Genomic DNA, 15,766 nt, shown 5'->3' on the forward strand with positions numbered 1-15,766 from the left:
TAGCTGCAAAAGAGGAAGTCAGTCAACTGGCTGAGCCTCCCAAACACATACTTTTTGTGATGCTCACAGCCAGCATCTGGAAGGCAGATCCCAGACTGCTGGGGCTGGGTCCCCCCTGATCAAAGTCCCCAGAGAAAACAGGCAGCTAAATTTTGCACCAGTTTCAGTTTGCAGGGTGGGTGTGGATGTTGCTTTTTGTGTACTTGGGGTGAGAACCTCTCTGCTCCCATGTGCCATGGTTGAGGAATGGGCCTCAGCTTGAAAATTGCTGGCTGAGTTCCTCTAAAAGTTGAAGCTGCCAAGGTTATGTGCCTCTTTCTATGGGTTATCTGCCCTCTGAAGGACATCTGCAACCACCACTCCTTTTCGTTTCAACTGCAACTCCTTCCCTTTCTAAATATTAACCCCTACTTTGGTTCTTTTAGGGGGATAGAACCATGTCACCAGATCTGGTACTAATTAGGAAGGCTCCAAGCAAGGATAAAAGCACAAATATTCCCCATATGTGCCTGGATAGTCAAATGAGAAGCCCATCAGTTGACTTGTGGGGTCCTCTGTGCTATTCCAGGAAGTTTAGGTGGCTGAGACTGAATATTTTGCAGTCAGGAGTCAGCTGCAGTGCCTCTGCTGGGGACTTAGTCATTGATAATATTTTGTGTACATGGATGGAGGACAATATTCATTCTGGTTTTGGTCTGGGCAATTCCACCCTCCTGCTGCTGGGATTTGTGACCCCTGCATTTGTCTGCATTCATTTACCCTCTGTTCCTATATCTTCCAGGGTTCAGCTGATTCTGGGAAGCTGGAGTGAGGGAGCTAAGTTTGGGAGCAGCCTTTTTTCCTGCCTTTTCTAAAGAGAGCTTGTTCCTTGCTCCTCTCCCCATTTATAGCTCATTTATAATGGCGTTATTATCTGTCTTTCAGATAAATCAGCCGAGGATTACAATTCATCTAATACATTGGTAAGCCTCACATTGTATCTTGGCATTTAAAAACTTGCAAAAACCAGTTAATTACTTGTAAACTTGTAGTTTGCTTAATGTTTTAAATTCTAAACTATGTATATTTGTATAGCCAGTTCATGTTTATAAAAACAGGTGTGCTCCTTTCACTTCTTTTTTTTCAACTGATGGGGAATAAAGCAGATGGAAGTAGGATTTATAGTGAATTAGTGAATGGAAATTAGTGAATTAATTAGTAGAAATAGGTCTGTTTTCATAGAAGGTGGTCTTTTTCTACACCGAGAATTTGATAACCACTCTGCTGTCAAGTTTTATTTCTCTGTAAACTGTTTTATAACAAAGTTTATTTACTAACCTGTGAGGTCTGATTTGCTAAAGCTAATGTTGGTTAACCAGACTAATCTCTAGCAGAACAGGAAATAAAAGGTTCTCCTCCTCTCTGCTTGACCTTTACTCAGTCCTTGCCAGGGCAGGCACCACTCCTATTTGCTTTGTTAGGAGACATGATAAATTTTTGTGTGTGCCTGTGAGATAGAAGAAACAAAACTTTCAGTGTAAGATGGTTCATAAAACTCCACAATTCCCTCAGCTCTTGTTTTATCATGGCCATGTCATTACCTAGAATTGCCTTGTTTTTCTCCCTTCCAAAGGCAGCTTATTCAGATCTGATCGTTTGGGACTCTGGAAAAAGAAACAAAGTGTTTCTGCCATTTTTCATTATTACACATCATTATATGTCAGTCCTCAGAAGTTTCAATATCTGAGGTTGGATTTTTAAGTAAATCCTGAGAAAAGCAATAGTTAACAGTCTACTGAGATACCCAATGCCCTCCCTCAGGCCAACCTTTAATTTTGGGGATACTTAGGAAATTCCCAGTACATAGCTTTTCCTTGTTGTTTTTGACCAGCTAGGTTTTTCTGTTGTGTCAAGTGCATTTTGACAATTATTTGTCAAGATGATGATGATTTCAAGTATTTTAGGCTCAGTGAAGTACTGTGTTGCTTTCCCTCTCTTTCTGAGGATTTTAATACTTTTCACCCCACCACTCTTAGGGAGGTGATGATGCACAAACAAAACTGGTCTAGTGGGTTGAGAACCTTACCAAGTTTATTCTGAAATGTTTGTAGTGTAAAGGATGTAATGAACTTCTAATCCAGTTTCACATGGATAAATTTAAAAGTGACTTTCATTCCTAATCACAGTATTGCAGAAAATTCCAGATAATTTTTTAACCACTTGAAAAACTGTTTTTAAAGAAAATAATTGTTCCTAATTTTCTGTAAATTCTTATGGGAAGTAATTTAAAAAGGGATTTGAAAAGATTTTTCCAGATTCTGCTTCCAAAATCTCACATTAATTAATTAATTCTCAATCACCATACCAGAAGGGATGCTAACCTGACCACCTAACTTTTGGAGAAACCATTAAGAGTTTGATGTGAATTCTGGCATTTAAAGTCTGAAATCTTCATACTGAATGGTCAGGATTTGAAGCAAACAAAAAGCCCTGAGAGACAGTATAAATAGGTACAGATATTTCCAAACTTGGGTGTCCCAAAACCTGCTGATCAGCTGTGTGAGTGTTGGGAAAGCAGTGAGAGAGCCCAGGTCTCCTCAGGTCCTTGGGAAGAGGGTTGCTGTCACTCAGGCAAATGGGGAGCTCTGTCTGAGCAGTTGTGCCAGGCAGTGTTGGACTGCACATCCATTTCCCACGAAGACCCAGGAACCTTGGGTTTGAATTTTTCAGACACTGTAACTCACCAGCCTGTTCTGATTATTGTTTTTCTGCACTTGCTTCAGTGCAATCTCTGTTAGGAGCTTAATCCAATGTTTGTGATTTTGTTCACAATGTGTGATTGGGTTTTGATTTTTGCTTTTTGTGCAACTCCATGCAGAATGTGAAGGCTGTCTCTGAGACCCCTGCAGTGCCCTCAGTGTCTGAAGATGAGGATGATGAAGACGATGCAGCTCCACCCCCTGTGATAGCTCCACGACCTGAACACACCAAATCTGTGAGCAGAAATTCTTTGTTCAGCCTGCAGTGCTGCAATCACAGTCAGGCCTTGCCTGTCGCTCTTTGTCCCTCTGCATGGCTTGATGCTGAACCCTGCCTGGGAGCAGGAGGGAGGCAGTGGGAGCCATTCCTTCAGGCAGAGTACATCAGTGTTGTCACCTGCCTGGCTGTGGGGGCACGAGTCCTTGATTAGTGATGTGAGTTGCTAACAAAGCAGCTATAGAAATGCATCCCTGACAACAACAGTAACAGGATGAATAGAAGTGTTTAAATCTTCACCAGACTTGTGTGTTTTTCCCAACAAAATTAGATATACACCCGCTCGGTGATAGACCCTCTTCCTCCACCTACCAGAGATGTGGCCACCTCTCCTATCTCTTCTCCCTCGGAAAACAGCACAACAGCACCCGACATGCTGGTCAGGAACACGGAGAAGCAGAAGAAAAAGCCAAAAATGTCAGATGAAGAGATACTGGAAAAATTAAGTATGTCCTTGTTCTCTAAAAAAGTTAAATTCCAGGTCCTGCTGTGTTGGTTTCTGAGAATGTCAACCAGCTGAAATGTTTCCGTGTTTTGCGATCCCTTACTGGAGGCATGGGCCCACAGTCACAACACAAAACTGGGGGAAGATGTAAGGGGTGAGCTTGAATTTAGACTGAGCCCCTGTGATACTGGCTGAAGTCCCCAGGGAGCTGCAGATCCTCAGGCTCTGCAAAACAAGCCCCGAATAAATAACATCTATTTAACTATGAAGTTTGAAATCGTTCCACTTCTTATTCTGCAGCTCTGAAACATGAATGATTACATTGCAATGTTAGACATAAGGTGTCTAAAAGATGGAGAGAAAATTAATGCATCCCCAAGTTTGCCTTCCTCAGTATCATGGTGTAAAGTGGCTTGGTTATTTTTAAGTGCTTTAACATTTTGTGGGTAGCCAAATTGGTGGGTTTTTCTGAGAAAAATTCATCAAGTCTCTCAGATGTGTCCTCCTGTCTTTAACAGTTCCTACCTTCAGTGCAAGTGCTCCTCTGCTGCCTGGTGGTTTTGGGTTGTGCTGTGGCATATCCAACAGCTGAACCAGCTCTTTTATGCAACTGATTGCTGTCCTCAGCCTGGGCCAGGTTTTGTTAGAGCAGAGCATTTCTAATTCTTTGAACTACTACTAATCCTGTTTTTAATTTTTAATTAATCCTAATGCCTGTCAGTTGACTTAATTTGTGTTAGCACCTCTATGATAAAGCTGGCCTCTTTGGTTTGAGGGTATATTTGTCAGTATTTTAGGAGTAAGAGTCTAGTAGTTAGATGAAGACTTAATCTGAGGGTACAACTTAAAAAAAAAATTAAAATATTAAAATGGTATTTTGTCCGGTTATCTCGGCTGTTTGAGGGGCCTGGAAAGGCCCGGGGTGGCCTTGGGGCAGCCCGCGTATCGAAGGACGAGAAGAGGCTTCAGTTCTTCTTTCGGTTTTTATGTTTATTAATTGTTTATCTAAAAGATGTTCTTTCAGCCGAACAAAGATCTGCTCAGCAGTCAGCCATGGGCACACTGTCTGCCCTCCCGGGCAGCCACGTATCTTTATACCCTTTGTTACGTGTACAATATTTATCATTTCTCCCCAATACCATCTATTCTTATAACTCGGTGCATTCTCAGTAATAACCAATCCAAAGGTGCCACCGTGGCCAAAGAAGATGGAGGAGAAGAGGAAGAAGAAGGAGGACAGGACACACCCCAATTCCTCCATCTTACTCCTCCAAACCCCCCTGTACATAAATCCTAAACCTTGTGTCTCACTCTCTAATTAACTAATCCCTTCACCATTCACCCTGTGAAGCCCTCATCCTTGTCGTCTCCTGTGTAGGGTTAAAGTCCAGCTACCAGACACTTCTGGCAACATTCCAGGAGTCCCGAGCCCCCCAAGGGTGGTCTCGGAGGCTCAGTACCTCAGGACTGAGATCTTGAGATCCAACAGTATTTGAGTAACTAATTTCTCTAAATAGAGCCTAAATTGACTTGATGGTTTATTAATTGGAACTGCTTGCTGTTGGAAAACTCACACCCATTGTTTCAAAACACCAACTTCACTAACTCAATTAGCAGAATTTTTGTATCATTAAGGATTCAAGACATTTTTGTGACCAGGCAAGGCGAGCAGCAACTGTGGCAGAAAAAAAAGTGCTATTCTAATAAAAATACACCCACTTCAGTCATGCAGAGAAGTGCAAGTGCTACTTTTGGGAGTGTTGGGAAGCAGATGTACCTTCTGACACCTTGCTTGCTCCAGGTGTCAGCTTCTATATGTGGGCTAGTCGGAAAAATGTTATGAAATTTTAATCTTTAGTCCTAATCTAAGTAAAAATGTCTTTCCACTGAGGGCAATGGAGCTATAGTTGTGCAGAGAAGCAGCGTTTGGACATTTTAGTTTAACTAAAATGATTAAAACTGTAAAGCAAAAATATATTTACACATGCAAAATATGTGCTAAATGCATGCAAAGGTTAAAAGGAGGCTGCTCAATCCCTACCTCTCAGCAGAAGCACAGCACTGGTGCAAACATTAATGAATCCTCACCTGACTCTTTTTAAGGTAGGAAATACAGCATTAAACAGTGCAAAACTGGCAACTGCCACTTGTCACCACAGCATTTTGTCCAGTCCTTGCCTTGGGGAAGCATTTGCAGTCTGAGCTTGTAGCCTATGTTAGGCTTTAAAGGAAAATTTCTGAATATTTGTCCAGAAATACCAGTCCTCAGGGCAGACAGCATTGCTTCTGTAATCGTGGAGTGGGTTTTGTGAAGCCAAATTTCTCTTCCTGCCCTCCTCTCCAAACATGGATGATATTCCCTACTTCTACCTCTCTCTGTCCTAAACCATCTGGGTTTGGCTGCTCTCCAGTGGTGTGTGAAAATAGCCTGCTCTTGCTCTGCTTGCTCCTGAATTTCTTGGCTTAATGGCCACAAGCAGTTTCTTTGCCAGCATTGATCTGTTGGGGCTCAGCCCCAGACCCTGTATGAGAGCAGCACCGTATGTCGGCAGCTGCGGGGACTTGCAAACACCAGCTCGGGTGCTGCTCTGCATCCCTTGATCCTTTTAGCCACCCTGGTGCTGTTAGAGAGGAGGCTGGCTCCCAGCTGAGCTCTAGAAATTGCTGGCTCTGATTCCTTCCCCCTAAAAAGGGTGTCATTCCTGCCTGCTGTAGGGGAGTTATCAAAATCAGTTTAAGTTTGCAGCCACTTGCAGCCCTGTGCTGTGGAGCACCAGGCAAAGTGCTTTTCCCTTTGAGGAAGGCAATGAGAGACTTCTGGTTTTGGGAGAATGAGCTGAGGTGGTCTCAGGTTGCTCTCCAAAAGCAGAGGGATGCTGGTAACTGCTGCTAAAACCTGTTCTGCCTGTCAGGCTCCTGGAAGAGCAGCTGAGCATTGCCCAGGACAGGCAGGGGAGGTTTGGCTCTCTCTACTTTCCTGAGTCTGGCAGCCCAGTCACTGGGCCAGTAAATGGTTGTGGCTGTGTTGGTAGAAAAAGATGATAAATGCTTTTTTTGCTGCTACAAATTGTCATGCTGTAGGGAAATCTTTGACTAGTTTATAACAGACTGTTGCCTCCAAGATGATTGAGAGCCCAGCTCCAAATTCAGAGACACTGCAGTGCAGGGACATCTTAGATCATCCAGGGTGTTAAAGCTGGGAGTGTAAGTAGCAGGTTTCCAACAAATTTCAGTTTTTCCATGTGTCAGGCCTGTCTATCCCCATCCTGCACCTAGTAATGACTGCCAGTGAAGGTTAAATGTTCTTAATGGTTGTGTCCCATAATTTCTGGAGTAAAGTTCCTGATACAGGGGAATGCTGCAGCTGGGATGTGTGTAAATAACTGAGGACTTCCTTGGTGTCCATGGGCCTCTGGATTTCTGATTTCTCATGAGACAGAGCCTACTGTGGTCAATGGAGCTGTTCTTACAGTTAGTTCTTGTAGCTGTGTGAAAAAAGACCTTGAAGAAAATCCTCTTTTGGTTTTTTATAGGAAGTATCGTGAGTGTGGGCGATCCAAAAAAGAAGTACACGAATTTTGAGAAGATTGGACAGGGGTCAGTATATGCTTCTTCTCTGTCCTAAAACTTTCACTTCCTTATGCTAAGAAGAATTCACTGAAACCAGGCTAAGTTAGCTTGCTGGAAGGGCTCTTTGGGATACTTTAGAATGTTTCTTTTGTTTGGTTGCTTATTTATTTTCTTATTTTTGTTTTTGCTTCTGGCTGTTTTGCTGAGTTCCGCATCCCCCCAAATCTTCTCCTGTTCCCGGCAAAGTCACAGGGACTGGGTTTTTGTGGAATTGTGTTGTAATATAAGAAATTATGCCAGTAAATTATCAGGTTGATAAATACAGCTACAAGCAGGGAAAGAACTGCAAGACCATCTTCAGTGTACAGGTTTGCTTCTGAATCAGCTCTCCTCAAGGCGTGTGCTGTGCTCCTTGAGCAAGGTAGGGGGAAAGTAGAGGTTGTAGGAGAGACTGTACTGAGGCACAACACAGATTTGCAGTCAGATCTCTGTGCTGAGGCTCAAACTCCTGTTTTCCTCACCACAATGCCCCATTTGTTTACTTCAGCTGATCCTGTTGCTCTGTTATCATGTTGGGCATTCTGCAAGCCAGGATAGTGTGGTCATGCCACTTGAAATGGGAAAAACTCAGTCCTACAGTTTGCTGGTTGAGCAGCAAGGGTTTGGATGACCGTAGTGTTCCTTATTAGGAACTTTTCTTCCCATAAATCCTCTGGCTTCTGCCTCAACAACAGTCTTGTCTCAGAAATATTTCAGATTATGTTTGCCACTGGAATTATTGCATGTAAAGGAATGGGATTGAGAGCACTTCAGAGAGACAAGTGGGAAGGGGCATGTGTTAAGCTCTCACTTTTTCTTCAAGATACTAACAAATAATTTCTTTTTCTTTTCTCTGTTTTGTTTAGAGCCTCAGGTACAGTTTACACAGCAATAGATGTAGCTACAGGACAGGAGGTAAGTGCTGCCAGAGTACCACAGCAGTGGATTTTGGATTGTGTCCCAAAAGTTCAAGTTGATGCTACAAAATAAAGACTCTCTTTCAGGGATTCATGACATCTTATTTTTAATGAGGTCTTTACTTACTAATGAGACATGGTTGAGTGGTCTGAGCAGAGAACTGGAAAAAATTACTTCACAAGTTTTGATTACTGAATCATTTCATATTTATAAAGATTCTTTCTGTTATTGCAAAGGCTAGAAGCAAATGTTTGGACCAGGCAGGTCCTCAGGAAAAGTTTCTCTCTTCTTCCCCAAGATTGCTGCCTGTCTCCATACAAGCTCTTATTTGCCCTCTGCTCCTTTGCTTCCTGCACTTATAGGACTTAACTTGGATAGAACAGACTTCAATTGCAGACACCCTTTGCCCACTTACTTTCTGTCCTTGAATTGTGAGACAAGGAATGCCTGTCTTTTCTTTTTTTCCCCTCACAAATATTAAAAAGTGCCATACTTACTGCTTGAATCATAAACTAGTAGTCATGGATATACAGCAACTGTGGAAACCTTTATTTCTAGATGGAGGATTTTTTAAAAGATCAAAGTTTGTTATTCCAGATATATTTATGGAAGTCTGCAACAACGTGCGTCTACTTTGCATTTGTACAATGTAGCAGTTATTCACCAGCAAATTTCATAATTGTACTTTTTGCTGAAATTCCTTCCCTTCCTTTTTCAGCTTCTGAAGAATTAATACACTTTAATTGCTGCCTTTAAGGAAGGGTTCTTATATTTATTTTGAAGCAATGACGAATTTCATAAGAGGGGGAAGTTCTTTGATAGTTTTCTGCTTTCTTTCTGGACCCCTTGGGTGACTCCCATGTGAAAATTTGAACTTTTGTATTACAACAGACTTTTAAATCGTTCCCATTACGCTAATGTGTTCAGGTCCTGAATTTTTAAGTCTACATTTGGGATCACTGTAACTTTGTAATGCTGTTGCTCGTTCCTTTCTGTGAAGTGCACTGAACTCAGGAGCTCAGTGCAGGGAAACACTGGGAATTTCTCTATCTGCATAAAATGCCCTCCCTTTCTTCATCTTTCATTCTTCTCTCTGATCTTGTACAAAGAGCAGCCTGGGGTTTTGTTTTTGTCTTTTTAAAGTGCAGCCTTCATGAGTACTGTGGAAAAGCAGCACGTCTGCCTGCTCTTGCCTTCTCATGTGTTGGGATTTTTCTATAGTCTTCCCTGCTATACTATCAAAATGCTAATTGTATCCATCTATGTTGGCACTCTGTGACTTGGTTTTTTTTTAATCCTTGCTTTTGTGAGTTACTGTAGTTGCTGGCTCCAGTCCATTCACCCAGGCCTCTTTCTCTGCATGCAGCAGTTTTGTAAAGCAGTTTTGTAGTTTCACTTCATTCCCTTTGCCTAAATATTATACCAAAGGCTGTTGAGTTGCAACCTCTATGAATTATCTCTGCCTCCAGCTGTGCTGAGCAGGTTTACTATTTGAAAGAGCCTCTGAGGGCCAGGGGCTCTCACAAAGTACTGGTGGTGTGGAAACTTGAATACAAGAGTTACAAACATGTTGTAACTCTTCCTTCCTGCTCTTTGCATACATACATGCAGAGCAGGCATCCTAAAACAGGAAGAAAGTTACTAAACCAAAGGGTTGCAGCTGACAAATCCATCCCTGTTGCCCTTCAGGCATGACTGGACATAAAGCTGACTCAAATTCATTTATTTTCAGCCTTTTATCTTAACATTGGTGCTTCTCTCCCCCAGGTCTGGTTGTGACAAAAGAAACAGTGTTATTACCTTGAAGTACCAAACATGGTTGTGTTATTTACCCACCCTACTTTAGATTTCTAGAAGCCGAAATTTGCATGGTAACAAGGAAAAAACACCAAAAAATTTTCAGAAACATCAAGATAAAAATAAAATATATAATAATCCTTTCAGAAACAAAAAGTTTACCACTCCATACCAGAGCAAGGGGATCTCTTCTTTGTTAGCAAAAACCTGTAGATGGGAGGTGGCTATCCAGCTGTGGCACTAAAGTCCAGTATGAAAATGGCAATTCCTCTTGTTCTTTTTTTCATTATCATCCATCATAAGTGGAAATGGACTGGCTGCAGGAACCTGCAGAGTTATGGAATGGTAATTCAGTAGCTGATGATGAAACAGTGGCCTCATGATCCAAAGGTGTTTTTCCTTCCTCACGTGGATGTGGGACTAAATTGACTGGTACTGGCAGGTTTCTGGGGGCTCCTGCAATAATGCTTTACCTGATCTCTTTTCACTGCAGGTTGCAATCAAACAGATGAATTTGCAGCAGCAGCCCAAAAAAGAACTGATTATTAATGAGATCCTTGTGATGAGGGAAAACAAAAACTCCAACATTGTCAACTACTTGGACAGGTATGTCAGTGTTTGCAGGGCTCACAAAGGGACACTGGAAAATGCTTTCTTGTCAGTGTCTTAAGGGTTCCTGGCTCAGCTTAATGCAAATGTAGGACAACCTTGCACTGCTTAAAGCATTGTGGGATTGTGGGTGGCCTGGCAGTCTCTCCAGAATGAGAAGAAACAGCTATCTGAACCAGTGTTAATGGGATGTCTAGGCTCTCTTCAGAGATGCTGGCAACTCAGGTCCTGTCAGGACTTCATTTTTCATCTCTCTCCTTTGCCAAATTTGGCACAACAAACTTCCTGCTTATTTCCTTCATGTTACTAAAGGAGAAGTAGATACAGTTTGAAATGTATTATTTCTATTTGCTTTCCTCTTGTTTTTTTCTCCACTGAGCTGTGCTGGTGTTCTGCTGCCACAGGAGCAGACTGCTTGCAGGGTTAGATGCAGTGCTGTCCCTGTGACTGCCCATGAGGTTTGTGCACAGTAACATGACAGCGGTGAGGGTGAATGGCATGTGGCACATAACCTGAAGTCTGGGGAGACCTCAACACAGCTTTGCAGTACTTTAGGGGACTTTTAAGAAGAGGGAGAGTGACTTTTAAGGCAGATAGTGATAGAACAAGAGGGAACAGTTTTCATACAAAAGAGGGTAGATTTAGGTTAGGTATAATGGAGAAATTCTTCCCAGTGAGGGTGGTGAGGCACTGGCACAGGCTGCCCAGAGAAGATGTAGCTGCCCTGGCAGTGTTCAAGGCCAGGTTGGATAGGGCTCTAAGCAGCCTGCTGTAATGGAAGGTGTCCCTGCCCATGGTTCCAGGTTTGGAACTAGGTGGCCTTTAAGGTCCCTTTGAACCCAAAGCATTCTGTCAATCCATGATGCTGAAAGCCCAGCAGGCAAAAGCATTTAATGGTGGCTTGAATTCACCATCAACATCGCAGTGCTGCCTTGTGTCAAGCCTGTGTCACTCACTTGTTAAAACTTTTGCTAGCTCCATTTGAACTGCAGCAAGATTTTCAGTCTGCTGCACTCAACATGTGAATGTAGCGGTTCTGATGAACCACAGGTTTGCCTTCTTGTAAGGGTAAAGACTGCTTGGATAAGGTGGGCTGCAGACTTTAATCTCAGCAACTTGGGTTTTTTTGGAAGATACAACAAAGGGATGTGACCTAGAATATCTGGAAATTTGAGAGAGGATTTGCACACTTTTTTTGCTCTGTGTTTATATCAAGATCTGATCAGCTGTTTCTTTAATAGGTTTCTTTTGCAGACTTTTAATGTCTTAGCCAAAAGAGGTGGTACTTACAATGTGCAGCAGTTGATCTGCTGAATTTTTGTGTTGCTGTGTCCCATACATAGCTGTAAAGAGCTACTTTGTTGAGGAGACAGAAAGTCTGCTCCTGAAATTTTTATGACAGAGGTGTGTGTGCAGGGATCTGATGCTGGGAGCACACCCTCTTCCTAGAGGGAGGAGGGTGTGTGCCTAGTGTAAAATGAAACAAGTGGTTAAGAATTGCAGCTGGGCTAGAGCTGTTACTTTCCTCTGGCTCATTAGAGGCTTTGTTTTGACAAAAGTGTTTGAGAGCCAGGCTCTTCCCATTAGAGAGCGTCGCTGTGTATGTTCACTTCCCTTGCCTAGCCAGTGCATCCCAGCTGCAGGATAGCTCCATGTCCTGCTGTCTTGTTGAAACTTTCAGCAAAAAAAGCTGCTGCTTTTGTCCTCCACTTTCACTAATCTTTTTCAGAGGGATTAGCTTTTGTTTGAGTGCTGCACATGGACAGAACAGCAACTGGGACGGACATGGGGGTCCTTGTGCCTATTATGCCGCTTCAGTTCTGCAACTGCAGGATTCTGTTGCTGGGGAGCTGTGTCCCTCTTGCCCAGCCTAAATGTGCTTGTGCTTCCCAAGTGCTGAATTAAGCTGATATTTGGATGCCACTTGCTGGCTTCTGCCTTCTGCTGAGGGAGGTGGAGGAAGGATGTGCTGATCACTGCAAGGCCTGGTTTCTGCTTTGTGGTTTTGTTACAGTGTCTGCCTTTCTGAGTCCCTAATGGGAGCTGCAAGGTATTTATTGGCATAAGCCAGCTCTCTCAGCTACTGCCCTTATGCAAGGGTTTCCTGTGCTTTGTTCTCTGTTAACTGCCTGGCCTACTTGCTTGTGGTTAAGCAGCTTTTCTGCTGCAGCCATAGTGGCCAGAGTTGCACAAAGGTGTGCTGTGATATTTAGGATAGTGACATGGCCTATTTCAGCTGTACTTAGGAGCTGGATTTAGAAGCATCTGGCTCTGAAGACAGTGACATCAGTCTTCTGTGCAGACAAACAGCCACTTGTGCTGAGTTACCTGCTGGAGGTGCCAGAAGGAGGCCCTGAGTCTTGCTTCTAAAATCAGCCATCTAAACACAGGCATCAGATGCCCTATGCTAGACAAAACAAACTCCTGCCCTTTAGTTTTGTTCTGAACAACTCCTTAACTTAATAAACCCCCAAATGAGTGATAGCCTTGTATACCCCAACCCCAAACTGTAGTAAAGATGGATGGTCAGTGAATAAAGCTGAAGATGTGAGACAGTCATGCCACAAGAACACACTGGTTTCTTTCCAGGCTATTCATGTTTGCATGTTGGAGGCAGGTTAAAATTCTGTAATGAATGAACTTGCACTTCTGGGCAACTCCAAATTCCATCAATTTCATCAATAAAGGATGTGTATTTGTGATGGAGAGGGCTTGGTGAACAGCTTCCTAAGGTATCTAAGTGGAGGCTGAGGAACATCTTTTGAGATCAGATGTTACCTGCCCTTGCAGATGGATGAAGAGAAAGCTGTAGATTTCCTCACAGATTTTCATCAGGTTTTTCTTACAGCCAGCTTGTTCTGGAAGGTGACTGTGGGTGACATAGTGCTGTGCCTGATGTCACATCACAGCAGTGTGTAGGTGTATGGGCTTCCTGGTGGTGTCTCTAGAACTGCTGAGAGAGTGGGTTTGAGTCATGCCTGCAGTGGGCAGCTCAGTGACTAAGCCTGGCAGGAGAGTGGAAAGATCCCTGAGACAGTACCACCCTGGAATGACATTCCTTTGGTGGCAGCTGGCAGGGAGCCACTGTTAAGTTCCCCTCCCTGTGTGTTATGTCAAATCTATCAATTATTGAGTTGCCAGGATCTTGGCACATGTTTGTGGCTGCTCATGGCTCAGCTTTGGTTTCACAGTGTGGTTCTTGGCTCGCTCCGTCTGTTTTGGCTGCAGAGAGATACCAGCTTGCTCCCAGCATGTGGAACCTGAGATTGTCATGCAAAGAGCCCATTCTGCCCTCATTCTTACAGTCAAGTGCATTTGAGCTGCAGGGAATGCTTCTGGCAGTAAAGGGAAACCTTGTGATGTCCATGGTGGGTGATGTGTTGAGAGGGTGCTGATGAAATGTGCAGACAGCCTGATTTGGCAGAAAGTAGCTATGGCATAGGGGCAGGAAGGAAGAGTGTGGATGGAGTTGGGCTTTCAGAGCCCAACAGGAAGTTAATGACCCACAGAGTTAGCAGAATGCTTCTGAAAGCAGTCTTGCTGCTCCTCTCTCACTCAGAGGGGCTGCTCTGCAGGTGGCACTGCCATTGCTGGGTCTGTAATGCTGGGAAAACAAAATGCCAGTGCATCAGCCTCTGTTCCATAGTGGAGTTTGAGACCTTGGCTGCAGGAGCACAGCCCTGTGCCCTTGGGCTTTGTACCTTGGAAGAATCTGCAGGTGGCACCTCCCTACACAGTCCTTAGCATCAGCAAGCCAAGACACCCCCTTTGTCTCTGGAATTGAAAGCTGTCCATAACTGTAACACTACTGTCATTCAGGTGCAGCTCAGGCCATTATTACTATTTAGGGGGATTTTTTTTCATCAGTTTAGTGTTGTCAGTGTGTCCTTTGGGGGTAGATGCCACACCTTGCTCACTCCTGTGATGTGTCACTCATCTCTGTCTACTTTCCATGCCAAGCTTAATGGCTTCTTTCTCCTTTACTATTGCTTTCTACCTAGTTGTTCCCTAGTACCTATCCCAGCTTTTGCATTTGGCTCCTGCCAGATCCATCCCTCAATAGGATCAGTGTTTTATAGCAAAGCAAATGTGTCCTTGATGAACTCTAATGCCAGATGAAGCTTTTAATTAGATTTTCTGTCCTCTCACTTTTGGCTCATCTGTCCACTCACTTGAAAAACGAGAGGAGAAGCTGAAAAGGTGGATTTTCATAGTGGCGATTCCTTCCTTCAGGAATGTGTCATCCTGATGTATTTATTGGTCATGGAAGTTTGTGTTAATGGGCCCAAAAAGGGGCAGAAATAGTTGATGGTTTTTTGGGTTTGTTTTTTTTTCCATTTTTGTTTTGCTTGGTTGGGTTTTTTTAAATTATTTTTTGTTTGTTTTTAATGAGTTATTGCTGAAGTCTTCATCTCCTGTCTTCCACTTTTAAACACGGGTACACACACACTCACTAGAGAGGAATATCCCAAGTGACTGAGAAAAGCCACTCTCATCTCAGCTGTCTCCTCCTCATCTTCCTATGAGCCTTTTTTAGAAAAGATCTACCTTTTGGGGAATTCCTTTTTTATTTTAAGTCTTTAGAACTGCTGTTTTTTTCCAATAAGATGTACTCTTTTGCCGTTATGAATGGTTCTGAAATTTTCAGACCAAACCACAAACTAGTTTGATAATGCGGAAAAAGACTGAGGTGATTTTTCAAATGCCTGATGCTTTAAAAAGAAGTGCTATGTCATGATTGGTTGTGGGTAAGCACCTTTTGTGTCACCCAGGACTGTCCCTGGGCTGAGGCAAAGCAGTCAGTTGCTTAGGACAGCAGGATGCCAGGAGCAGTGAAACAGCCCCCAGCCACTTCTTCCAGTGCAAGAGCCCTCAGATGCCATTGCTGTGTGCCAAATATCGGGGGTGCATGCTTGGGCCCCATCCTTGAGTAGGAGCTCTTTGCCCTCTCTCCCAGCAGCAGGAGCAGTGATTAAAGTCAGGTCTGCATCCTTTCCATGGCAGAAATACTCAGCCTTGCTTTTATGGACAGGAAACTTGTAGCCAGCTCTCCCACTACATCTCTGCTCATCATTCTGCACTCACCCTTCTCTTTGGTCGTTCAGGTTGTGATCAGATGCTCCCATGCACAGAAGGGACCAGGAGTATGTGGTTCCCCAATACTGTTAATTGCAGCTCTTGTTTTTATTGCACTTATAAGAGAGCTTTACAACCCTGTACATTTTGATTTTAAAATGTGGCTTGGGCTGTTCAGTTACCTTGTAGGAGAAGAGCTCTGGGTGGTGATGGAGTACTTGGCAGGAGGCTCCCTGACCGACGTCGTGACGGAGACCTGCATGGACGAGGGACAAATCGCCGCCGTGTGCCGGGAGG

At 43.5% G+C, this 15,766-nt stretch overlaps 1 protein-coding gene across 7 annotated transcripts in view; it reads left to right on the forward strand.

The window, feature by feature from the left end:
* The window catches only part of PAK1 (p21 (RAC1) activated kinase 1), a 103,857-nt gene that overhangs the window by 76,707 nt on the left and 11,384 nt on the right, over positions 1–15,766 (forward strand). For all 7 annotated transcript variants that reach the window (XM_064720410.1, XM_064720387.1, XM_064720378.1 and 4 more), the window contains 7 exons: positions 925–962; positions 2,858–2,974; positions 3,287–3,461; positions 6,994–7,057; positions 7,936–7,984; positions 10,278–10,390; positions 15,648–15,765. In XM_064720410.1, coding sequence (XP_064576480.1) covers positions 925–962; positions 2,858–2,974; positions 3,287–3,461; positions 6,994–7,057; positions 7,936–7,984; positions 10,278–10,390; positions 15,648–15,765 — 674 coding nt within the window. The remainder of the gene's footprint in view (positions 1–924; positions 963–2,857; positions 2,975–3,286; positions 3,462–6,993; positions 7,058–7,935; positions 7,985–10,277; positions 10,391–15,647; position 15,766) is intronic.

The sequence above is a fragment of the Zonotrichia leucophrys genome, chromosome 1 (genome assembly GCF_028769735.1).
Source record: "Zonotrichia leucophrys gambelii isolate GWCS_2022_RI chromosome 1, RI_Zleu_2.0, whole genome shotgun sequence".
In the NCBI taxonomy this organism is placed as follows: domain Eukaryota; kingdom Metazoa; phylum Chordata; class Aves; order Passeriformes; family Passerellidae; genus Zonotrichia; species Zonotrichia leucophrys.